General features: G+C 41.9%; 1 protein-coding gene, 1 long non-coding RNA gene and 1 pseudogene across 5 annotated transcripts in view; 2 read left to right on the forward strand and 1 right to left on the reverse strand.

The window, feature by feature from the left end:
* The window catches only part of VPS13D (vacuolar protein sorting 13 homolog D), a 248,099-nt gene that overhangs the window by 53,070 nt on the left and 168,219 nt on the right, over positions 1-26,810 (reverse strand). For all 4 annotated transcript variants that reach the window (XR_006733919.1, XM_045546090.1, XM_045546092.1 and 1 more), the window contains one exon: positions 98-230. Coding sequence is in view for 3 of the 4 variants with exons in the window: in XM_045546090.1 (XP_045402046.1) it covers positions 98-230 (133 nt within the window). In the remaining variant the exon portion in view is untranslated. The remainder of the gene's footprint in view (positions 1-97; positions 231-26,810) is intronic.
* On the forward strand, positions 10,865-10,954 carry LOC123636119 (annotated as a pseudogene).
* LOC123634457 lies at positions 19,449-23,095 on the forward strand. The gene is made up of 4 exons (XR_006733920.1): positions 19,449-19,790; positions 20,017-20,085; positions 22,341-22,418; positions 22,770-23,095. It is a non-coding gene; the product is annotated as an uncharacterized LOC123634457 (long non-coding RNA).

A 26,810-nucleotide genomic window follows, 5' to 3' on the forward strand; every position in this document is an offset into this window, starting at 1 on the left:
CTCTATTGTCAGCTTTCTTTTTCATTTTTGCAATCGGAAGGGTGCAAAGGCACCTCTGAGGGACTGAGGCAGAAGAGCCCGACATCAAGTGACTTACCATGAGCCAGGCCGTGGATGCCGGCCACAAGGTGCTCACCACTGGTGGCTGCGTGGTATCTGATGTACTCCCGCTCTGACTGATGCCGATTGTCCATTGTCTTCCCTAAGCCATCTGATAATGTCCCTGCAAACTGGAATGAATTAAAACAGAAGAGTTTCAAAGCCTCAGTACTATTTTCATTATTTTAATTATTTTAAATAAATACTTTCTCTTGCTCCTAGTCAGGATTCAGTAAATAGTGACTAGAGAGAGAGATTAATTGCTGAATTGCATATACTGTCTGTCTCAGGTGGGTGGTTCTCAGAAACACTGGACATATACAAACTGTGGAACACTTACAATGGGGACACTAGACTTGCAAACACTAAAAATCCCTGATGACATTTACTTTCCATAATACTACTGCAAATTTACTGAAAAATTAAAGGTAAACAAAATGGCCTTAGGGGAAAAGCTGAACTTTGGGATTCTATGATGGTAAAGACACAGGCTCTTTGCTCTAAGAATCAGTGGGATTGAAAACAGAAAATGTGTCATATTATTGCTTTAGGGTTTGGTATCAAAATTTTGGAGAGATCAGCCTTCCTCACTTAATCCTTTTTTTCATTCATTCAACAATTACCGAGTGCCTACTGGGTGCCAAGCTCCGTGTATCAAAAGAAAAAAATTAAGTAGATGGAAAGATTAACAGGATAGGTCACCTTTCACAGGAAGCAGAAGACTTGAACTCATGACTTTAATGCAAACCCATCCTCCCCCAAAAATCAGAGAGATTTTATTTATCCTGGCATACGTGACAACCAGAAAAGCTGTCTCATCCATCAAAGCTGGATAAAAAGGACATAAAACTCTGTTTTGTCACAAGACAATTTGAAAAGGTTTAAAGTGACAGTTAATAAACCACAGGGTACTTATCCTCATCATTCAGGCATAAAAAGAGAAGGATATCAAATATATAATTAACCTTCTCAGGAAAGATCTACCAAAACAAGTGGTTTAAGTGCCAATGACCCAGGACTAACCTTTTAGAAAACTCACAGGAATGTTACTTAGATATAAAGCTCAGTGGAAAAATTCAAGGCAAACAGCCTGCCTGGAAGACTAGTACACTGGGTAGCCTTCTTGGGGCCTGTTTCTTTCTGGTTTGGCAAGCCGGGGTGGGGTGGCGGCAGTAGTGAGGGTAGTGGTGTGTGTTACACAGATCAGATCTGCCCTGCACACCATTAGGCTTTAAGTTTCTTTTTTATATATACACTTTTTTTTTTCTTTTTGAGACAGGGTCTTGTTCTGTCACCTGGACTAGAGTGCTGTAGTGCCATCATAGCTCACTGCAGCCTCAAACTCCTGGACTCAAGCAATCCTCCCACCTCCGCCTCCCAAAGGCCTGAGCCACTGTGCCTGGCCCTTAGGCTTCCTGACACCAGTGACAGGAGACTTCTGGGCACAGAAGAGGGACTAGAGAAAGGAGCAGCAATTCCACGTAAAGCAATGGCTCCTGGAGCAAGCTATGGGAAGACTCATTCCTTCTACTCAGTCCAAATGCTTTTATGCTCTGGGGCAGTAATTATTGACCTTTCTGGAGGTGCAATTCCTATCATTATTTGTTTGATTTTTGTCATACATTCCCCATCACTCCCTGTCTAATTAAGAGAATTAAAGTTAATGAAAATTAATTTTACAACTTCCTTTAGGAAACTGGAGACACCATGGGGTGTTGCAAAACCAGCCCTTAAGTAAGGGCTATAGTCCCCAGTGAAGACCCCAATGGAGAGCCACCACAGTGCAGGGGAAGGGCCACAAGCTTGGGGGCATCAGACCGAACCAGACCCCAGTCCTCTCTCAACCATTCTGGTAGCTACACGAGCCTGAGCCTCCCTCTGCATCTGGAGAAAGGTGATAGTACCTACTTTGTCATATGGCCGAAAGGATTAGAGACAATGGCTCAGGCTCTGGCATCTAGTTAGCATTCTTATTGTTGTTATTAGTCAGCAACTAGTTCAAGGAAGAACATGATAACCCAGCAAGCGGGAGGAGACGGCCTAATAAATGAGGAAGAGCTGCTCTACAGGAGCCTTCCCAGGTCCCTCTGAGAGCAAAATTGAGCCTCTTCTGAGGTTACCTGTCCAGGTAGCAGCTGAATCGCGTTGTCTTTTGAAAAAAGCCTTTCAATGCTTTAGAATTATGTTCATTCGCACTACAGTTTAACACAATAAAATCCTCTCTTTCCAGCAGATAAACACCAGCCTCCAAAGTTTTCGGAGTGGTACCATCTATAAAATCAGAGTGTTGAACTTCATGATTTCCAAAATCCTTTCCAGCTCTGAAAGTGTGGCAGATCTACGACCCAAGACAGAATGTCTCTATTAAGCACTTACTCTGGGCCCAACACTGATTTAGGTACTGCTGGGGATACAGACAAAGCCTCGGACCCTACTCTCAAGGAGCTGACAGTCTCACTGGGAAGGTAACAACATATGTACAACAGCCAGTGACAAGAACCTAGAACACAAGCTGTACTAACTCAGGGATCCAGAGGGAGGAACTGTGACTATCGTCTTGGAAACGGTCAACAAGAGCCCCTGCTATGCTCTGGAGTCACACAGGTTGGCAGAGTTCTTCACTCAGCGCCTGGACAAAGACACCTCCCCCCACTGCCTCAGAAGCAGCGAGACCGTGGTCATGTGAAGTGAGTCCACGCCCTGTGTGTCTCCGAGAGGCACGTGCTCCACCTGAAGAGGCCCAGGTGCACCCCAGCTACTTTCAGAGTCTTGTTCAGATCTTCCCCATTTCTCTCAAGCTCTGATTTTCCTTGAGAAGAGAGATTATGTTAAGGTGCTTTTTCCCTATCTCTGGCTGCTGACTAGAAGAAGTTAAAAATTCCCATAATACTTTCCCCCTTAGGAGAGTAAGGGAGAATAATCTAGGCAAACTGCTCAATATTACCCTCTTGTTTTCTAACCCCCGTCAATTAAACAAGTTTAATATCCAAGGTTTGCGAGTGAGCCCATGCCAAAGCTTTATTTCCAATGGAGTCTGCCGTGCAGCCCCAGCTCCCCTGCACCGACTGGCTCCTGGGTGCTCTCTGTCCAATGACACTGCGTTGACCCAAGGAGAATGGGATGAGATGATCTAAGAGACCACTCTTCCCTCCAAATGCCGGATTCGTCCATGTGCTTCTCAGCTGCCTCACCTTTGCTGCAGAAAGGCACCTACACCTAACTCAACTTACTTTACTGTAGGGGTTTCATCTGAATTCCCACTTCTCTGTCCGTAAAAGATTACTTGTGCAAGCCAACTGGACTTGTCCTTTGTCACTTATTAACAGTCAACCATTACAAAAGTCTTCATCCCTAGAACTATGGCTTTGAGAATTCAGAAAACTTGGGTAGATGTTGAAATCTGTGATCCAACCAAACCGTATTGATGGGAGGTTAATCAGATTCTACTGGGAGAGACATTTTGTAGGAATTAAAACAAAGCCAGCTAGATGACAGGTATAGTGGTCAAACGCAGGGCCTTGGGCCAGTTCCCTGGGTTCTGAGTATTGGACCCAGGCCAGCACAAAGCATGTGGCTTCCTTTGACCGTGGGAGCACTTGGTCATCCTTAATTCCACCTCTCATTTCCCACCTCCGTGGGAAGGTAAATCAGACCCATCCCTTATTTCTCACACAAAGAAAGCGTGAGAACACTCGGGTTGCAGAGGGAGCGGATTCCAGCAACACTCAGCATGGGTGCCCTCTGGCCGTGGTCTTCTCCAAGACTGGGAAGTATTATCTTATCCATGTCCTCAACTTTGAAGATGATCATCAAAATAAAGCAGAGATACCCACTAGAGCTACATCATGGCATAGGGAGTGGTTGGGCCAGGACATCCTTCACACCCTCTCCCAACTGCCTTGTGACAAATGGATCCTGGAGGCAGATATTCAGAGTATTCAAACAAAGGAGAAATGAACCCCAGAGGCTGAAAATCACCAGGATGTGAGTGAGTACAATTCAGCTATGCATCCACTCAGCCACCCAAGCGATCCAACATGTATGGAGCCCCTACAGTGTGCCAGGGTGGAGACTGAGACTCAGAAATCAGAGGTGGTTTCTGCCTCCTGCCTTCAAGACCTCAGTTGGGAGGTCTGTAGGTGGCATAACAGAAACATAACGACATCTGAGTTCAAATTCTGACTGTGACACTTAATAGCTGTGAGGTCACAGACAAGTCACTTAACCTCTGTGAGCCTCCATTTTCCTCATCTTCAAAATGGGGCTAAAAATATCACCCACAAGGACGCCATAAGGATTAGACGATACGTGGAAAGCATGTAGCACAGAGCCTGATACGTATGAGTCGTTCAATAAAAACAGTATTGAATTATCTAAATGTGAACTTCTTTATATGCAGAATGGGAATACCCAGATTCTGCAGGCTGTCACAAGGATTTAATGAGACAGCACAAGCGTCTGGCATGGTGCATCCCCCAGTAAAGCGGAAGCTATCTGGAGAGGGGCACAAGAGCACCAGAGCAGGGAGTGCGTGCTTGGCTATCAAAATGGGAAAGCAACTAGCAACTGGAAGGTCATGTGTAGATAATTTGTAACTGCTCGTTATCTACAATACCTCAACACCAGAAGAAGCATTTATAGAGACTTAAGTCAACCTAGTTCATTTTGTTGCAATTTCAAGTCCACAACATACTTAAGGCTTCAACTGAATGTTGTCTTAGCTAAGATGAAAAAGGTTCCAAGGAACAGAATGTCCTTCAGAAAATCTGCTATTACACTCACAAAGACAATGCTTTTCCCCTTTCTTTCCCTGTAGGTAGCTTAAACACACTCCTTGCTTGTGAATTCTGGCCACAGTCCAAAATCATTAACTTCTATAAAGCAATACTTTCAGCAAGGCGGGTAAAAATTTCAGAAGTACTTCAAGATGCCAGTTCTACTGAATGGCTAACACACAGTGTGTGTCCACACCCCACCTTCCAGAAATAATCCCATTATCTATACAAATGGAGACATTGTGATTTAGCCTGGGTTTGGGGCCCAGCTCTGAAAAGCTGATTTTATAAAACTGAAATTCAAGTAGACGCTGGAATGGTGTAAGGGAAAATATTCATGCTGTGCCCTTCTGTTCTGTCCTATCACTTTTCCTGACCCTTTTATGATATTCAGCAAGCATGGGATGCCAAAGGTATTTGGTCAGTGTAATAGGATCCTGGGCTTGAATTTCTCCCTCTTCTCTTGGGTTCTTCTTTCAGTTATTTACCTAATGGAAATTTCCTCTTTAATATCCTCCTCCACTGAGTAATTGCTGGTAGCAATATCTTCCTTGTTACCAGGGCAGATGGTAACCACATATAACAGAAAAAGTGAGAGAAGTGACATGACTCTACAGCATGAGGGAGAAGTTTTATATTCTTCCAAGCATAGATGCTCTTTGACTTACATTGGGGTTACATCTGGATAAGCCCGTAGTAAATTGAAAATATTGTAATTTGAAAACACATTTCCTACACCTAACCTACTGAACACCATAGCTTAGCCTAGCCGACTTTAAACATGCTCAGAACACTTACATTAGCCTATAGTTGGGCAAATCATCTAGCAACACGGTGTGCTGTAGAGCATTGGTGTTCACCCTCGTGACTGCATGGCCTACTGCCACTGCCCAGCATCATGAGATAGTATCAGATTACATCACTAGCTGCGAAAAGATCAAAATTCAAAATTTGAAGTATGGTTTCTACTGAATGCATATGGCTCTTGCACCATCATAAAGCTGAAAAAATTATAAGTTGAACCACTGTATGTCAGGGACCATCTGTACAAGTCATACCTACAAATCTCAGCTACTAGTACAGCTCTATTTCTATTAAGCGTTGCCTGCTATAGCTATGCTTGAACACGTAAATTCAGAAAGCCCAACTATATATCGTGTTTATAAGTAAGGCTGACACGAAATTTGTGGGGCTGCTATAATGTAGTCAAACAGGCAGGAGCAAAGGAGGCAAATCTTACTCTGTCATTTATTAAATATGCATCCTGTTTAACTTTCCGGAGCATCAGTTCATCCGTCTGCAAAAGACTGATACTTTCTACTATAAAGGGATGGCTTTGAAGGGTTAAGAAGATAATTAATGCAAAATGCTTGGTGCAATATCTGGCCATCATTTTTTACAAGTTTCTTAGAAGTAGTCTGGGGCCTTAAACTTCAGAATATTTTTCAATTCTGTTGGTATGCTACCAGGAAAACCTCCCTCAAGTCATGTAAGACCTAAGCAACTTGAAAACTAAAGTCTTCACCATTTCTTTCTTTTTGATGTTAAAATATCCACAGTTAAAAATTATTCTCAGAGTGTGAATTTTGCCCTGATGTTGAAGAAACCTTTTGTGATACTTATAAACAGGGAAGAGTTAAAGAAAAATGTGATTCAAAAAGCAGTGAATATCTATTATTGATAAAAGGCAAACCAAATAGCTAGTCTTCACTCAGCCAAATAATGACGGGGTGAGGACACTGGAGAGAGACATTAAAAAAAATTTTTTTTTTTTTAAAAAGGCATGGAACAAGTTGAGGTTTGGCAAGAAAGAGGCATTTTTGGAGTCCAGATTTCTACCCACTAGAAGTGGAGCGGGTTTGTCTGTTTTCAGTTCTACTTGGTTATGGATTATGTATAACCCTTAAGGCAAAGAGAAAAGGGGAAAAGAACCTACACAGGGGACCTTGAATAAAAACAATAAAGACATTTTAAAGCTGGGACTGACATTCTACTCAAGTAACATGCCTAAGCCCATGACCTTGCTTTTTGGGGGTGGGGTGGAGGTGGGGGTCTGTGGAGATCTGAAAGCTCTCCCACCCCAAGACATACACCATGTTGCTATTTCACGGATAAACACTTATCAGGCAACAGACACTCCTTTTCAGTTAAGAAACAAAGTTATCCTCAGCCACCCAGAATTATCTCAGCACACAAGGCCAAAATGCCTGCAACAAAGTCAGACCTCAGGACTGTCGCAGTGTTTTAACTAGCCCAAGACACAGGCCTGTTGCATTGGTGAGTCTCTTAATAGTCTGCAACTCTGACCCAGTTATGAACTCAGATGTTGTTTCAGATTAATCTGGAAGCCCAGAGTGGTTTGAAGCACTCCCATAATAGGATTTTGCTTTTTCTCTAAAAAGGATTGCTGGAATTTGCTATAAGGCTAAAGGCACAGAAATAAGCAAGATCCACAAAGGTAGAATCAAGACGACTGAATTTCAACAACAGACAAGTTGTCAGGGCTCAGTCAATTCCTATTTTCCCCATGATTTTTCTACACCAGTTATAAAGAATTACGTAGGCAAGATAAATCTTTAAGTCCGGCTGTGGATGAAATTGTGTCCCACCTTGACTAGCCAGGACTCACCGTCGACTGTTCCGACAGAAGGGGTAAGTGATCATGTTGAGGATGCTGGGCCCCCACTTGTCCATTGCTGAAAACCCCACAAAGATGCAGAGGAAGTCAAAGGTGGGTTTCCGTATAGTTAATGCTAGCCATAGGTAATAAGTCTTTCGACCGTGGCAGAGCTCCAGTTTTGCCATCCTAACAAGGTTTTTCAATATACATAAATATCTCCTATCTTGGTGCTAAACTAGGAGCTAGATTATGACGCAGGAAAAAATTCCCCCTGTGGTGGTCACATTATAATGCCTGACTTGGCAGATAAATTATTTCAACTCTAGGAAAGCACACCAGCTTTGAAAAACAGAGTCCCGATGCCAACTCTGTCACTAGATTCAGCTGGAGGAACATGAGCAAAAGATACACCCTCTTTAGGATCTGCATCTTTATCTATTAATATAAAACAGGGAGAACACTACCCACAGAGTTACCCACTGAGACCTTGGATATGAAAGCACTTGGGAGAGAACACAAAGCAAAGGGTTATTACTACAAATCCTATTCTTTCTTCTCACAAGTGCTCTCCCTGCACCCTCTCTTTCTCCCCCACTGAATCCTGTGTGTCTCATCCTAAAATACAGGAATCACTTTATGCCTGTTCTGGAACAAAGGAAAGCACAAATGCATCAATTACAAATAGACTAACATCTCAAAATACAGAAATTTAGAAATGAACAGGACATTCCTCAACAGAAAAGAAGCTCAAGCTTATCTCCTCCTTCCTAGTCACAAGGACTCCATTCTTGCAAAGTACTTTGTATTTCAAATGAAGAGATAAATTCTCTTTAATGCCAAAAGCTCAGGAAGAAAGGAAGCGGGTTACGTCAGAGTGAATAACCATAGACACTGGGCACCAGTATAAACTGAACTTCTTGCTGCAAAAGTCAGGTAGCTTTCATTCTTGCTGCAAAAGTCAGGTAGCTTTCAAGGGTTTGAAATAATCTTGATGAAGTTTTCAGAAAGAAATCTGTTCCCAACTGTTTCTTTCAATAAATGAAGTTTTCAGTGAGTATGGAGCAGAATAGGTATGGGCAAACTTGCAGTTACTGAAGATCACGTGTAACTTCTAGAATTATGAACACTGGGCAGCAGCATTTACCATGCACCAGGCATTGTTCTAAGGCCCTGGCATCTATGAAGTCATTTGATTAGTCTAATCTTCACAACAACCCTATGAGGCGGGCCGTATTATTACGTCCATTTTACAGATGAAACTGGAAAGATCATGATCATCTCCAGCAAAAGTCTGCTAAGTGTCCACCTACATGTGATACTGCATAATCTAGGGAGGGACCCAACCATGATTTTTGTTATTGTCCCCATGGAAAAATTCCTTCCTAAATGCCAGTGAAAACCAAAGAGACACCAGGCATATATCTTTCCTCTCCCAAGCAGTGGAACTGACAAAGGAGAGCAGCTGACAGAAGTATATAAATGATAAAGTTTCTGAAAAATTACACGCAAATCCCCAGAAAAGAAAAAGGAGTCAGGCTCCAATCCCTGGATCCACTTCCCCTTTCCCCAAAACGATTACTCTCACAATCTGAAACAGGTCCCAAGGAAATAGAGGCTTGGTACATGTCCGTTATATGGATCACATTACACCAGACCAGATTACATTACTAGCATATACCGTTCGTGCAGGGAGGCAAGATGGACTAGATCTTGAAAGTTCACCTGGTTCAGACTTCACTCTCCTCTCCACCTTTGCCAGTTTTCTGCTATTCAAACACCCCGGAACCATCCACCTGAGAGTAACACGCCCATTCACAGTGGAAATTAAGCTACCATTCTAACAGCTACCTGACTTTTTATGGAGGTTGGTGGGATACAGCCTGCTTTTTGGGAAAGCTATGTATACAAAGCCAACACTTCACTTCTAGATAATGTCAAAGGAAGTTATTTATAAGCAAGTATGATGAATCTAGGTAACACCACCAATTGGGAACTAGTCTTTAGCATCTGGGAGAACAAAGAAGTTGGATCCATTTGAATGTATGTTGGGGGGAGGGGTGTAGAATGGGAATGGGAGATAGCTCAGACCTAAGCTACTTTGGTCCTGCCTCACTTCTCCTGAGATCTGGCTTGCGTTCACTCTCAAAGTATAGGCCAAAAGAAGGTTCTTTTAAAAATGGACTCAAATGTTCCCTCTTTGCAGATAGGCTAATACAAAAATAAACTTGCAGTTTGGCTATTTCCCAATAGCTCCTCCGGACCTCTGGTTTTGACTGGGATGTCCCTTGGATTCCTTAGTAGTCTTTCCATAGGCATTCTTACCTTTGCTGTCTTTTAACCCCACCCCACACAGGGTGACCTGGGAGAGGACATTAAAAATTCACACCCGCCTACTTCCTGCAGATCTGGTGTTTTACAGCCTAACTTCCAGGTTAACAGATTTCAGGCCTGGAAAGTCCTGGAATGAGGAAGAGAACACAGTCCATTTAACTCAATAGCTGCGCTTTCCAAAGGTGACTTAATGGGCCTATTCCGATGCCTTATGTTGCTTTTAAGAGAAAACCTTCAATTACTAGAAATATAGGAAAATGGGGGCTCTGGTTCAACATACTTTTTACTTAAAAGAAAGCTAATTAACCCTCTTTTGTCTAAAAGATTCACCCACTTTCCTGCCTAAACAGAACTGATCCTTTAGGACTAAGTTTCATTAAGGCCTCTGTTATGATTTCAGGAATTGAAGCTTATCTATTTTCTGCCCACCCCACACACTGTCCCCACCCCCATCCTTCCACTGTCCATCCAGAGGGGGGAAAAATCCTTCCTCTGGACTTTTCCCTTTAAGCATCAGACTTTGATCCTTTCTGAAATACAAGTCCCTCTGGGAAATTCTTGAAGTTATTTACCCCTACTGCAAATGAAAGCTCAGAAAACAGGTTTTGCAAAGGAGGTATACATGGGGGAAAATCAAAGCACTGGGCACCTGAGGTAGAAGGAAAGAAGAAAATTAAATGCTCTCTGCAGAGAAACAACATTAGCCAGAACCTCTAAATTTTTTCCTATACAATGTCCAGCATTCAATAAAAATTACCAGACATGTAAGAAAATGAGACTAAATGACTGAAAACTAAGGGGGGAAAAAAAAAGAAAAAAAAAAATCACTCACCAGTGTAGTATGATTACTATCTTCAAAAGAATAGTATATAAAAAGATGAAGAGTTTTAGCAAAAAACTGAAATTAAGATTTTAATAAATGGTGAAATAACAGAGTAGACAGAGCACCAAAGAGGATTAGTGAACTGAAAAATAAGTCAGCAGAAAATATCCAGATCAAAATACGAAGAAAACCCAAGGGGGTAAAAATACAGAAAAGACACTCTGGTTTCTCTTCAGATCATATAAATCTTTCGCCTTTTACTAAAGATTTCTGTGGAGAGGAATATTTATACAATAATAAAAAAACAAAGGTAGAAAAGAGCATGAGAGTCATAGTAAAAAGGCCCAATTTCTGTGTAAGCGGAGCCACAGAAGGGGGAGAGAGAGAAAGAGAGAGAAAGGAGCAGAAGCAATATTTGAAGTGACACTGGCCAAGAATTTTCCAAAATTGTCAAAAAACATCACTACAAATTCAAGAAGTTCTACAAATCATATCAAGGCACATTATTCTTAAAACGTAAAGCTAAAGAGTAAATCTTAAAAGCAGTCAAAGGAAAAAAGACGTTACCAAAGGATGAACAATAATACTGACAGCTGATTTAAGAGAAATGATGGAACGACAATGGAATGACATTAAAGGGCTGAAAGACATTTGCCAATCTAGAATTCTAAACTTAGTAAAAATATCTTTCAAAAATATAGGTGAAATAAAGATCTTTTCAGAAAAACAAATCTGAGAAAATTCGTTGCCAGAAGACCCACAAAAGGAAGTTCTTTGGCAGAAGGAAAATGACCCAGATGGAAGCATAGATAGACAAAGAAAAGAATGGATGACAACAGACAGGATAAATATGTGTATAGATCTAAATGAATATCAATTACTTAACACAAAAAATTTAGTGTTTTCTGAGGGTTAAACATAATATACATAGCACTAAAATACATGACAACAATAACAAAAAAGATTGGAGAGGAAAAATGGACATAAAGTGTTATAAGGACCCTGCATTGTCTGGGAAGCAAAGAAAAAAATAAACAAAATAAAGATGGACAAATAAATATGACCAAGTAACTCTGATCTTCAGTATATAATGAAGAGACTTGTGCATATGTGTTTCAGGAAACATTAACAAGAATGTTTGTAATAACCTCAGTTAATACTAGCAAAACACTGGAACAGTCCAAATGTCTAACAGTAAAATAGATAAATTGTGACAAATTCAGGCGATGGAATACTACATGTAGCAGAAAATGAATGAATGAACTACAGCTACCTATACCAATATGGATGGGTTTCAAAATGTAATGTTGAGTAAAAAAAGGTAACAAAAGAACACATTCAGTATGATTTTATATGTAAGTTCAAAACAGGTAATACTACAAACATATTGTTTGATGAAACATACAAATATGGTAAAACTGTATAGTGAAAAGACTTGATTAATAAAATATTCAGGACAGTAACTACCTCAGGGTATAAAGTGAAGCAAGGGGATGTGATCAGGGAAGCTTCAAAAGTACCGGTATATTCTATCGTTTTAAGCTGAGTGTTCCGTCCTGGGGTTCATTTCATTGTTCTTTAAACTGTGCATATACCACATGATACTCTATGGATTGATTCTTCCACAATTTAAAAAATGTTTGTGGAACTTGTTTGCTAAGCATGTCACCAACGGCAGAATTCATTTTACAAAATAAACTTCACACAACAAAAACCATGCACACACAGTTCAAGGCAAAAGGTGGGAGATAAGACAAAGAATTCCCTGAGCTGGATGGCACAACTATCACTTCTTTTTACAGGGTGCCTGTGGCTTTGTTGATGGGCAAGAATGGAGTATTTTAGAGAATCTTGAACCTTAACACAGGCTCAGAGAGACAGTAAAACAGGAATTCATTGCCCTGGATGTTTCTGAATCTTCAGATAAATGCCACAAGCTTTCTAAATTAGCAAAAGAAGAGTGCAAAATGGATTTTAAATGAACTTCAGAACTTCAAAGAACGAGATGAGAAAATAAAATTGGGGGACTGTTTTCTTTTTCAAGATCCTAAAAACAAATAAAAGGCTGCACCCACTGTAGGGATTCACTGACAGTAGCCCTTTAAGGTCAAAGGAGAGTGGAACTTGCTGCAGGCATGCTTGGTACCGTGCCTGTCTTGTCCACCACTGTGTCCCCAGTACTAAGGACAGGGCCTAGCACGGGCCTGGTGTACACCTGACAGGACCAATTCAGTGTTTTGTTCTGAGGCTAGAACTGACAGGTGTGAGTCTCCTGGCCTAGTAAGCCCCAGAATGAACCCAGAGTAGCTTTGGGAATAAATGATCAAAAATACTGTTCAATGGTTTGAACCTGAAATTGGTATTTCCAAAAATGTGCCCCCTTTTCAAATGCTACCTCTTTAGCTATGAGTGCTAATAACTTTTTTTATGTTGAGGGGCACCTGGTTTAGGAATCTGCTGATAATTATTTATCTGTTCTATATATTAAGTGCCAGATGATATAGAGGAGACTAAGAGATTCTGGCAAAGTATTCCCTTTAAGGCATTTTAAAGTGTTTGTATTACTATATATGTGTATACAAATTCATAGTCTATGTTTACTGTAGATATAATGAGGGTGAGACATTCATAGGAAAACAGCATAATAAAGTGGGAATCAGAGAAGCTTTGGGAGTCACACATTTGGGTTCAAATTCTGGCTTCACTTATTAGCTGTGTGATCTTGGGCAACTTCTAGGAGCCTCAGTGTAAACTGAGGTCATGCCTAACTCAGTGGTCCCAACCTTTTTAACACTAGGGATTGGTTTCATGGAAGACAATTTTTCCACGGACTGAGGGATAAGGGGTGAGTGGGTGGGGGTGAAGATGGCGGGTGATGAGGAGCAGCTATAAATACAGATAAAGCTTCGTTTGCTCACCCGCCACTCACCTCCTACTGTGTGGCCTGGTTCCTAACAGGCCACAGACTGGTACCAGTCTGGGGCCGGTCCCCAGGTCGGGGACTGCAGGCCTAACTTCTAGGGGCTGTCTGTTCCTGCCTCCTTTTCTTCTTTCCCTCCTATCAGCAAAAACTTACTTAGCACTAAAATGTGCCACACATTGTTCTAAGGGGATGTAGCAGTGAACAAGAGACAAAACTTTCAGCCCTCATGGGGTTTACATTCTAGTTGCATTCAAAGTTGAACCGACTACAAATAATATAAATAAAATAAAAATCAAGCAGGGAAGGAGGATAAGAGGTATTATGGGGGGGGTTTTTGCAATTTTAGATGGGGGATGGGCCTCCCTGAGAAAGTGAAATTTGGATAAAGAAATGCAGATGAAAACCAGGTGGCCACAGAATATTCCAGGAAGAGAAGAATGCTAGTGCAGACTCCAAGGCAGAAGTTTGGAGGGAGCTGGTTGAGAATCGGCAAGGAAGACAGTGTGGGGCAGGCTGGGTGAGCGGGGTGGAGAGTGGGGAGAGGGCAGGGATGAGGTCAGAAAAGGATGGGGAAGGCTGGCCACGTGGGCCTTGTGGATCACTGCACAGGCCTGAACTTTCTACGCGGAATGAAACAGAAAGCCATTGGAGGGGTCTGAGCCGAGGAATGACACAGTCTGAGCTGTTTTGACAGGATCACTCTAGTTGCCACACTGAGACTAGACGTGAGATGGGGAAACATGGGTGGAAGAAGAAGGTTACCACAATAAACCAGGCCAAAGATGATCATGCGGACTAGCAGGGTAGCAGTGGGTGGGGTGATGTGTTCAAATTTTGGTATAGCTGACAGGACTTGCTGATGGTCTGGCCATGCAGAACGGCAGAAGGGAGTCAGGGGTGGCTCCAAGGTACCTGAGCAACTGGTGGAAAGGAGACTGGAGAAGACTAGTTAAAAAGGTATGAAGGACCTAGCACTGTGCCTGCCACATAGGAAATGGTCAAATAATACTTCTTCACCTTTCAAAATTTCAGTGCTAATTCAGAGCACAGGCAGCTCTACTGTGCACACATCCCAACATCAATTAGCTTTCTCTAAAAAACAGAATATCTTTCACATATAATAATTCTGCCAGAGAGGAGGAGGCAAGATGTCAATCCTCACATGGTCAGCCAGTACTGAGTGCAGAACTCTGCCTTCCCTGCTGAACAAAGAAGGATCAATGGAAAACAGAAATAAACCATGTGGAAAGACCTCAAGAAAATTTTAAACAAACAGCATTCTGTGTTATATGCTGTCTTAGTCCATTCAGGCTACGATAACATAGTATCATTAACCAGGTGGCTTTTAAACAGCGTAAATTTATTTCTCACAGTTCTGGAGGCTGAGAAGTCCAAGGTCAGGGTGACAACAGATTCAGGGTCTAGTGAGGGCCTGCTTCCCATGCTGCCATCTTTTCACTGTAACCGCACATGGTGGAAGGGGTAAGCCGGCTCACTGGGGTCTCTTTTATAAGGGCACTAATCCTAATCACGAGGGCTCTGCCCTCATGACCTAATCGCCTCCCAAAGGCCCCACCTCCTAAACACCATCCCCTTGGGGGTTAGGATTTCAACATATGAATTTTGGTGGTGAGGGACCACAAACATTCAGTCCACAGCATATGCAAATTTCCCTAAGTCCTATAACAGTGACTAAGTTCACCAAGTTCAGGACACAAGTGGCAAGCTACAAACGCTCAAGTTTTAGGTGTGGGTGGGTGGGTGGATGGGAAACAACTACAGAATCCGCACCAAGGTGTGCTGAAAAAGCCAAGATAGGAGATTTCATCCCAAATGAGATTTTCCCAAGTTTTGCTCAAGGAACCCTTTCTTTACCACATTTGCCAAGCAGCCCAACCTAAGTTCAATCCAGGAAGTCAAAGGACCCAGCCTGTCTCCCCGGGGAGATGTCATCCAACACAGTGATTTCGAGTGTAGGGGAAAATTTAGGGCTCAAAGTTTCCAAGAAGTGAACAGGAAACCTACCTAGCTTTAGTCTAAATATTTGCAGAAAAACAGTATCCTTCCTCAAGAAAAATGTCCCCTTTTAATCTATACAAGAAAAACTAAAATTCCAAATCAAAATCTGGACACTGTTAGTTGCCTTGAGTGGAAACAGGAAGGATGGATTTCCAGAGAAAAATCTACTGACTGGAATGGATGGGGCAGGGGAGGGCTGGGGGGAGAAAACCATGAAACACATTCCTACATATAATGTGTTCTTTCCTCTCAAATTTAGGTCACATCTAATTTAGCTTTGTGTAAAGAAAATGGTGAAACCATTTGATGGCCAGTCAGAGGGGGTCAGATAAATTAATTTACCAAAATGTAGTCTGGGGATCAATGGCAAACACTGTATCTGCTGAGTTCAAAATTATGCAGAAAAGCGTAATTGAAGAATGAACCTGCTCCCTCTCTTCTTCCTGCCTTTCTAGTCAGTTGTTTCAAGTGAGGTCTAAAGGCCTTCTTTTCCTTTAACAAGGACCCTTGGAGTTTGTTTGCTCCAGCCTTCAGGGAGGGTGATTTTCTGCTGTGTCTAGATGGAGATATTAGGTTAATGAGAAATGCCAGAGGCAGTCCATGACTTAGTACTAGACTGAGTCACTCTGGCCAGAAAGAACAGCTTGTGAATTTGCAATCTACCTACTGCAAACAGGCCATGATTTGGTTTGGTTTTAGCTCTAGTTATATAAAAAGTGAGTCAGGGTTTTTCTCCCCCCAAGGGTGTGAGAGGCTGTTGTTTTTGTTTGTTTTGGCCTTCTCTGTGAAAGGTATAACTATTCTACTCACATAAAAACACTTGCAAAAAAATAATGTTAACATTTTATACATGCAGCTCATGGTTGGATCATGACAATACTAGGCTCAAAAAGTAAAAGATTCAGTTAAGTCACTTCCCCTTTAAACTCACTTATAACTGGTATGGAGGGAGGGAAAAGGAGTGGATGTAAAATGGTAGGCCAGTCTTTTCCTGACTAGACTAGATGACCCAGTGGCATGCGCCCTGTCCCTCCCAGCTCTGGCACCACTGACTCACCTCCCCAGGTCCTGCCATTGCACACCCCCCAGGCTCCTTCCTGCTGGGGCTGCTCCTTGTGTGCCTCGCCCTGTCTCCACCCATCTCTTGTCCACACGGCAAACACCTCCTTGGAGTTGACGATCCAGCACCACTGTTCCTTCCTTCCTCTGTGGAGGCCTTCCTTGCTCTGGGTAGCAAAGTCTGCCCCTTCTTAAGTGCCCCCACTGGAACCCCCGCGGACCTCATCCTTGCACTTGCAACACTTTCCTGCAGGCATGTGATTGCACAGCCTTCTCTCCTGCTAGATGGTGACCTCCAGGGGACGAGACCTTGTTCTGTTCCTGTTTCCCCTGTGCCTAGCACAGAGCCTGGCATTTCTAGCTGTTCATATACAGTTGTAAACTTGTACAGATACAATAAATAGATTTATTAACATGAGATTATACTTTTTGCACATAAACCTATATTTAGTCAGCTCTGCGTGTGGAGCTAGAACAAAGTTAAAACTCCTTCACTAAGTGTCTCAGATGGGGTTAGAACAATTGGTTTTAGCCACACACTTTGGCCTGGATGGTACAGCACCTACAAAAGAGCTAATTATACAACAGAGGGTACTACAGGAAATGACTTTAAACTGTGACTCAAATTCTCTGTGTCCCCTTGAGAATACAGCCTTACATGGTTAATTCCCACAAATATGATATTGCAGAGAGGTTCAAGAACAAAGCCTACTAGATACAGTGCAGCTTTTGCATTGGGGCTGAGGGTAGGGGCTCAAAATGAGAGAATCCAGGTTTTTAGGCTGGCTCTCTTCAAAACCTTGGGCAAGTTTCTTAATTTCTCTGAGCTTTAATGTCCTCATTTATAAACTAGCCTTTCATATAGTTGTTATGAGGATTAAATAAGTCAATTTGTTCGAAGCCTCAGAAGAGTACCTGGCACATGGTGAAGCAGTCAAAAAAATATTAGCTGGTACCATTTTTAAAGATATCCATTCAGCTACTAGTTTAAACTCAAAACTTACTTCAACTGCATAATCAGTATCCTGTCTATCCCATGCTTTCTGTATACCAATACCGAGGAATAAAGATAAATGTAATAAATATTTTAAATGCTTATAGGAAAAATTCACTAACATCTTCCACATGATCAAGCTAAGTACCCCATTGTAACTACATACTCCACAAATTGCATGACAGTGGACAAGACTCCTGGTCAACTTGGATTATGTGAGACCAAAAGCCAAGGAAATACAAAATTAACATTGTTGTTACTCCTTATCAGAACACAGACAAAGCCAGATATGCCAACAGTCCAGAATGAAGGAAACAGATTGTTGGCTTTTGATTGGAATTTCCTAGGATTGTTACTGTGTGGTACAAGATTAATCTAAATGTTTCTTTGCACATAGACAAGCTTATGTGAAATGTATCAGAATAATATAATAAACACTTAGGTCTCTGTGTGAACAAAACTGCTTTCAAAAAATGTATCATTACCAGGCTGATTAAGAAAATATCACAGATTTAAAAGTACCCAAGGTCTATAAATAAGTCAGTTTACTGCTTATTGGGGGATGGGGGGAATATACAGGCTAAATAAACAAACAAAAAAAAGCAAGAAAATCAAACATTTTCAAATGAATTTTTTCCTTACGTGAGTATCACTGTAAGACGTAGTATTATGCTAGCACCACCGGTATTTTCAAGATTTCAAACCATAACACCAAGCCGTTACCATCACCACCTCAACTGAACTTTAAGAGCACACGCTGTGTACTGATTTACTTAATCCTCCCAGTAATACCCTCTACAGTTGGCAAGTGGACTTTCCAAGCAAAGGGGGAAAACCTAGAACACACGAAAAGTACGTACTTAGTGCCCAGATGTGTCAAACTTGGTGAAAAGGGCAAAATTCAAGCAGTTGGCCTGCAGTATTTCAAGAACAGGATGTTTCCATGGAAAAAGTGGCAAAATATGTCTTTGATGGTATATGTAATTATATAAAAATAGTTAAAACCAATATAGCACCAGGCAGCATGAATGACAATTTAAGGTTAGAAATAACCAAAAGCTTAGACTCTTTAGTTGGTTTTCTTCTGTTTTAAAGAATAAAACAGAGGAATAAAGAATGTGCTGGAAATTTGGGGAATACACTCTTAAACCTTTCCTCCTCCTCCTCCTCCTCCCCTCTCTCCCCAGCCCCACTTCCCTCCTTTGTGGAAAAGGCCTTTAATTAGCTCACATCCTAGCCTGATCAGGGCTCCCTAATACACTCCGACACCAGCCCGTTGGCCAGGCAGTGGGTCTCAGTGCAGGCCTGATTAGCAGGACCCCAGCAGACCCCCTGCTACTCTTATCTCCACAGATGCCTGAAGAGTTTGGTATCTTCCCTCCCAGCCCTCCCGGGAAGCTGCCCCAGCAGGTGCCCACTGGCAATAGTGTTGTGTTACAGGCCTGAATGAATGATCCCCGCAGGAGCTGCCGACTGTTTTCACAGACACAGAAGGCAGTCAAAAGTCCACCGCGTGAACTTGGAATGACCCCAGCTGCAGAGTCACTGGCGGGTTCATCGGGAGGGCAGGCACGCTTTATTAAACAACTAATACTCTTCACAGATAACTTTCCGAAAAAGCAAAAGCATTAACTCTTTGCAATCTCGCTCTGACAGAACACTTCAGCTGTGGAAGGGCTCCCCTGTGTGATCCAGGGTTTGAACCCAAATGAGGACTGTGAGACAGAGAAATGGTACAACCAGGGACTATGACTTCATCTGGCCTGAGGAAGGGTCAGGGCTCAGTCACCATTTGGTTGGCTGTTTTGGTCAAAGTGCTCCAGATTCAAGTAAAAGGCAAAAAGCAAAGGTTTTGAGCACTTAGTCCAGTGAGGACAGTGTGGGCCAGGAGTCGGCCTGACAGTGACAGCCCTCAGCCAGGCCGACGCCACAGCAACGCCGGCAGGAGGGAGCGTCCAGACTCCCCCGGCTCACTTTGCCGTGGGGCCTGCACACCCACGCACGCGTGCGTGGGCCTTCGTGAGGCTTCCATACTAAGCCAGGAGAGAGAAGGTGACTAAGCTGTGAAGAAATCAACTGTGCAAACTCCCATCGCCTACTGAGTCGGCTTGGAAGTCATTTTGTTTGTGGCAGCCAGAGGCAGCGCAGTGAGTTCCTTTTTGAAAGAGGATTCAGAAAAGGCACCAGGTTCAGATAAAAGTGTTCTTATAAGCAAGCACAGAGCCATCACGCTCTTTCAGGCCCGCGAGACAGTGGGCAACGGAACACACCCACACCTGCAGCATGCACAGGGAGGAGTGGCTCGCAGCCATTTCTGCCCGAGGGTCAGAACCAGTACTAAAGATCCTTTTCCTCTTTTCTTGCTCTTTTCAGAAAGAAAAGAAGTAAAGTTCCAGACTTTAGAAGGAACCCAACAACAACAATTATAATAACAACACACAGGTAAACATATGAACATTTAGAGAAATTTTAAATTTTATTTTAACCAACAAAGTTACATTAACTTTGGCATCAACCACAGACTATGTGTCCATCAAAGTTTTAGCTCTACTTTGTCTCACCAACTGCCCTCTAAATCTAATTGTGAAGGGATTCCCTAATTTGTTTTTTTGGTTTTCTTGTTTGCTTGTTTGTTTTGCGGGGAAAGGTCTTGTTCTGTTTTCAGGGAAGATGCAATTTTGTGTGGGTTTACTGGTTAGGTGAGATCCTGTTAAAGAACCAGTGGCATAAGGTGCTTCAAAGGAGCTATGCTCCCCTTCCACCCCCTACAGGTAAGTTGACCTTTATACAAAACAGATTGGTTCTGCGCAACAATTCCTTGAGGGCTTTCTACGTATCATGCACAGTGCTTGCGGCTAAAGATACCAGGTTAGGATGACTCAGTCCCCTGTCTTCAAGAAGCTTGGTCTAGTGTGGGAGACAGATGCATAAACAGATAAAAATCCACATGAAGATTGGTGAGGAAATATACACAACGTAGGGCTCAGGCCCTATTACTTTTCTCTCCCTCATTCCTAAAGGACAAGAAGCAGGTACCCACAAGCCGCTGGCCCAGTCTCAGCAATAATATTAGATCTGTCGCCAGAAGGCTTGGGTTCAAGAGCTAGCCTGCTACAATTTAGCTGTAAGAACCTTACTGGGTCTCAGTTTTTCTACCTGTAATTTAAAGGGCTAAAAGCTGACCTCAAGGTTCTTTCCCAAATCTGCTCTCCAAAGAGTTTCTACTCAAGTGTCAGAGATTATGTTAAGAGTCCAAATCTGGGAACAGCTAGCTTTGCCATGTTCAGCTAGAATAAGAAAGAAATGTTTTAGGTTTGAGACATCTCTTAGAAAGAATACAAGATAGGCTTCAATAGAAAGGCAGAGGTTTGACAGTTTAAGTTACCATATGAAACTAGGCTTCTCACCAAATTCAATTTCTTTACATAAGTTAGATACTCTTCACTATTATGTTTCATTTTTACAGAGAAACAAGTAGCAAATTCTTCCTTTGTTTAGTTCTAAGAACTTTTATCTCACCATATAACTTACTCATTGAGGCACCTCAATTTGTCGTGTCCATTGATTACTAAGCAACTATTTTGTACCAATCCTAAAAATTTCACTTGCTGATGCTACTGGACACAAAATCAAAACAGGTAGGTAACATGCCTAGAAACAGGTGGGTAAAATCTATTGGGCTTTGCTCCTTTTCCTTTGTTTCTTGGTGTTTGTGTGACTGGAGATTTGCATGACTGATTGAGAGCTTAGAACCAAACATCCACACAACCTAGCATGGGTACTAGGGAAGCGAGGCCCTCTTGGAAGTAGGATTTTTCACTACCCATGTCAGAAGCTCTTCTGGCTGTCCTCTGAGAAGGGTTGGTCTGGTGGGAAAAGTCGCCTTAGAGTTGTGCAGCCTGGGCACCAACCCCTGGTTCTAGCACTGACTGCATGATCTCGGCAAAACCACCGAACCTGTATGACTTAATTTCCCATCACTAGAAGGGAGATGATGACCACACCTGCCCTGCTGGCCCCACAGGGATGTTGCAAGGTTAAATGATCTCACAGACATTGAAGTGCTTTACTTCCTGAGGAGGAAAGGGTGGTCTTTCCTCCTAAAGCAGCAGGGTGGTCTATGGGCAAGTGCATAAGGCTGCGAATGAGCCCTGGCTCCTGGTCCTCTTCCACACGCTCCCTGTTTGACCCTCCGGAAGACAATTACCTTCACTATGACTCATTTTTTTCATGTGTCAAAAGGGGAACAATACTTTAACTCTTTAATGTATAAGTTTGTGAAGATCAAATAATAACAGGAACATGCTACAAAGGTTAAATTTCTATGGAACTACAAGGAGCCCGCCATTAGTGCCTCTTCTTTTACAAATAACCTTGGCATGATCTTTGCTCATTTCCAGGTTACCAATAAAGAGAAAATACCCAAATGGCCACAATATCCTGCTTTGAACATTACAGAGGCAACAAAACTGAAACAATGGGCTGTTTTTGGAAGCACGCTCTGCTTAATCATTTCAGTGAAAACGTTACAAGTTAATGATTCCAAACCAATGTTTTATTATATAAATTCAATAGCTTGCAGGAAATGTTTACTTAACCATTTTCCTCTAATAAAGCAAACAGGTATTTCCCATATATATGATTTTAATTCATTAGATTAAGAGGAATTGGGTTGTCCTCTCTTTCTCCTATAATAGTTTTCCCAAGGCTTCTTGCTACCTGAAGGTGAGCCTGAGCCTGATCCAACAGTGCACACCTGGCCGTGTCACATCCAGGTCAGTACCAGCCAAGCACTTGCTATGCACCAGTGCTGCACTAGACCAGAGATGTGGGGAGGGGAGGAGAAACAGGATCCCCCCAATCAATGTCTTTTTCCTATCTATATCTCTATAATATGATTTTGGCTATCTGCCAATCTGTTTGGGGGGAAAGTTGTAAATAAACTTTTAAAAGATTCTGTTTAATTGACATAAAAACCAGAAAACAGACAAAAACAAAAAGAAATCAAGCAGCTATTTCATTTATTTAATAAATGTTTGTTGAATGTATACCATGTAAAAAATGCTAAGCTAGATATAAGACAGTCCACATGGATACAACCTGGATCACTTCAATTTTTCTTACAGTAAATATTTATGGCTGGTCACAGGGGAAACTGGCAAAAATTTTTGTCAGATCAGATGAGCTTTATGGATGCAAATGAACACAGACAATCGCCTTCCATGTCTTGTTTGAAGCCAACCTCATCCTTGAGGAACAGAATAAAGTGCTCTTGCCCCTTGGCCCACAGCACTTCTCTCACGGAGCCGCGCAGAGTTTGCACAGATCCCACCGCGATGCTTACTCCCTCTGGATTATGATTACTGACTCCTTCATCTGCCTTACCCGTTCCATATCCTCACAAAAAGAAATAAAAATTTTTTTTAAAGTCTTCCTTAGCACTCAGCACCTAACTGGCAATAATAAATGTTTGTTGATGAATGTTGGAGATGTGCATAAATGGTTCTAAGTCAAGGCACTATGTGGTCGCTGCCATAACCAAAGCACCAAGTGCCAGGTGAACTCAGAGTGGGAAGAGACCACATTCTTACACGGCACGTGGACTGGACCTTACAAACTCAGAGGCTCTGGCCATAGATGGGGGAAGACGCCTCAAACAGAAGCAAGATTCTGAGCACAAGTGCAAGGTGAGGACAGTGTGAGCACCACTGGGAAGTGACCCAGACAGCCCACTTTCTGCCACTTTCTCTTCACACTTTAAACCTGACTTCCCCAATGTGGCTCCCAGTTTTTGAGCTTATGTCCACTTTCCTCATGTGCCTAGCTAGAAAACTCCCTTGTTCTTAGACACAGGATCGGAAGGCTTCCCCACTGGTGTGGAATACGGGGGTGAGGGTGGTGCGCCTCTGCCTGACTTTACTGCCAGCTGTGCTGCCACCACAGGACACGCTGAGTCGCCCTTACATGTTAGGCCTGGACACGCCAGCATTCGGCTGGCAGTAAACCAAGGAAAAGCCAGACTCTACCCCCTTTTGGAATTATCTTCCTTTTCCTCCCACGGTCTCTCTTTGGGAGGGGGTCTCCCTTATCCCCAACATTGTGCAAATTACTTGATGTAATGTCCTGATATAAACTTAAATTGTCTCCCTGTACTCTCCACACCACAAACATTCTGCTCCAAAAATTGTTCTTGTCATATACTGTTTCTTTGTGAGCTCCCAAATATATTATTAGCAAATATCTCACACAAATAGCAGTATGGTTAATGAATGATACAAGAAGCCTCTAAAAGGGAAAGACACATTTTTCTCTACCTGTTCTCTGAAACCCACTCTGCAGGAAAGGACATGCTAATAAGGCTCACAGAGGACACTGTGACAGAAAACCCAACTATTCTATATTATATAGAGATGATGTCAGTTTCTACAGTATCAGCTAAGAGTCAAGAAGTAGTCATCCCTCGGTATCTGGGGCAGAGGGGAGACTGGGTCCACGACCCCAACAGATCCCAAAATCCATGGATGCTCAAGCCTCTGATATAAAATGGTGTATCTGAATAAAACCTACACACATCTTCCTGTATACTTTAAACTATATCTAGATTACTTCTAATGCATTGCTTTACAATGTAAATGCTATGTAAATAGTTGTTATGCTGTATTGTATAGGGAAGAATGATGGGAAAAGTCTGTACATGTTCAGTACAGACACAACTACTTTTAAAAAAAAATATTTTCAAGCTGCATTTGGTTGAATTCATAAATGCAGAACCTGTGGATACGGAGAGCCGACTGTACTGGTCAGCAATGTTCTGGGAGCAGGAGACTGAGGAAGAAGTCCAAAGTGCCACCACGTGAGCCGTCTGGCCATCTTGAGCAGGTTATTTCCACTAGGACTCAGTTTCTTCATCTAGAAAAAGTTGGTAGTAGTAATAATAGTAATAATACCATCTGCCTGGTTTTAGGTTTATAGAAAGGACTCAGAGATATATAAATGCTTCATCAACTAAAAATCAAGACAAATATAAAGTGGTATTAATATTATTCTAATAAGAAATGATTAAACTCTAATAAGTTAATCATATTTCTCCTGTCCTCCAAGAAGCAAACTATAGAACAAGTCAACAGAACTAAACATAAAACTCTCAGGAATAACACACTATTCCCAACACTTTCTATCTGGCTTCTTAACTCAAGCAATGGTACCCCTAAGGATCTGAAAGCCAATCTGCTAGCAGAACTCAGAAACAAAAACATCTCCACAAAATCTGAAAAGCTGTATGATAAACTAAGGTGAAGAAAGTGAGGGAAAAGGACTACTGGGGAGAATGAGTTTATTTTCTGCCAGTAATTGGTAGTGTAAATGCACAACTCTCCCTAATTTCAAGTATTCTGCACAGAAAAATACTATTATTTTTAAATGACATCCTAATTGTTTAGAAATGCTTAAAGTAGTGAAGTTCAGGAAATGGCTTAAAGAAATTACAATTTAACATGCACATTGAGAGGAACATGGCTATCAGGAAAGTGGTCTGAAGATCACCATCAGCTCAACGCACACTGAAGTGGTCCAAAGTTCTGTTCTGCAACCTGGGCAGAGCAGGAGGAAAGGCCTGGAGACTGCACAACCCACATGATTTAAATCTGAATAAATCTCTGGCAGGTACACCAGATGTGTCAGTTTCCTCAAATGCTTTCAAGTCATACATTTTCTATTTGGATAAAGAAAAATCTTCCAATCCTTTTCTCTCATTTCAACCCTTTTACACTAGAGTGGGCTTCCCAGACAGTAAAGATTAATTCAGAAAGCCTAGAAATTACAGTTCGAAAATTCCAAGGCCCAACACAGAAGAGTCAAAGTTGGGAATGAATGGAAAACTGTTTGAGCTTTACTTTCACTTGATGCTGTTGCCAATTGCTTGTGTTTTGGTTTCTACGATGGTTTGGTAAAAGATTATACCTGAGAAGCTGCATTGTGTGGAGGAAAAATATAGAGACTGACGCCCAAGTTCACTTTTTTCTAAAACTTCTGGCTCCAATAGTACTCACTCATTATTTAACTTTAGTCAAGTTTACTGACCATTCTGAGTCTCATTTTTCCCATCTGTAAAATAGGGTTAATGCTTCCTTATAGGGTACATGTGAAAATTAAATGAGATAGCATTAGTTCCTAGGCCCATATTTGACATCTCGTAGTTAATAAACGACAGTTATATTCTTCACATCCCTTTCTGATTTTCAAGCATGATATTGACCAAGAAATTCCCTATTTCTCCCAAGAAAACACTTTGATTTAGCTCTTCTTCAAGATGGAGAGTGACTTTAATAGATTATTACAAGAAAGGCCAAATACTAATAAAAAAGAATACTGAAATGCAAAAAAGGGATGCAATACCCCACCCCAGGGGTAACCAGCCAGCCTAAGATAGCTTAAACACATAATATTATTCTTTTACTAACCAAGTTTACACTAGGGTAGAAAACCACTACTCTTTGGGGGTCACAAATATTTTCTGCCTTCTCAACTTAGCAACTGAACATACTTTTTCATCACACAGACTGAAGTTTTGGAAGATAAAGTGAATTCCGCTGAAATATGTCACGTTCATGCCTAAGAAGATAACCTAAGAACCTTGTTCTTAACTGAACTACTATTAGGAAATGAAGATAAGGTCTGAACTTTTTCAATCTTGCTGTTTCAAAAATAAGACTTCAATGGTGGTATCACTGTCACTCACTCCCTGCTGCTTCACCTCTGGCTACTGAGCTGCTTGATTTGGGCAGAAGGAAGGGAAAGAAGGCTACACTCCACTCACCTGGCTCCTTGTGAGCAAGGCTGCCGAGTAGGGTGGCTAGGGACTGCCTCCGAATTTTGGTCACTTGTGATTCTCATGACACCACACCACCCTTCCGCCCCAAACGCACTTCTGATCCTCCCAGATACTCGAGATTTGCCCAAGTTAGAGTGGGTCATTCAGCATTTAAAATTTGCCTCTAACCTAAAAGAGCTCACACTAAGGTAATCATTCTAGTATTCAAGGTTATCAGAGGAAAATAAAACAAAAACTCTGACGCTAAAAATTCGAGTCATTTCTCTATATACAACAACTTGAAGGTACCTCCTCTTGGCTAGAAAGGAAATCCCTTGAGTGACTTACTTAGGATCAA

This window comes from Lemur catta, chromosome 3, assembly GCF_020740605.2.
Source record: "Lemur catta isolate mLemCat1 chromosome 3, mLemCat1.pri, whole genome shotgun sequence".
Taxonomy (NCBI): Eukaryota; Metazoa; Chordata; class Mammalia; order Primates; family Lemuridae; genus Lemur; species Lemur catta.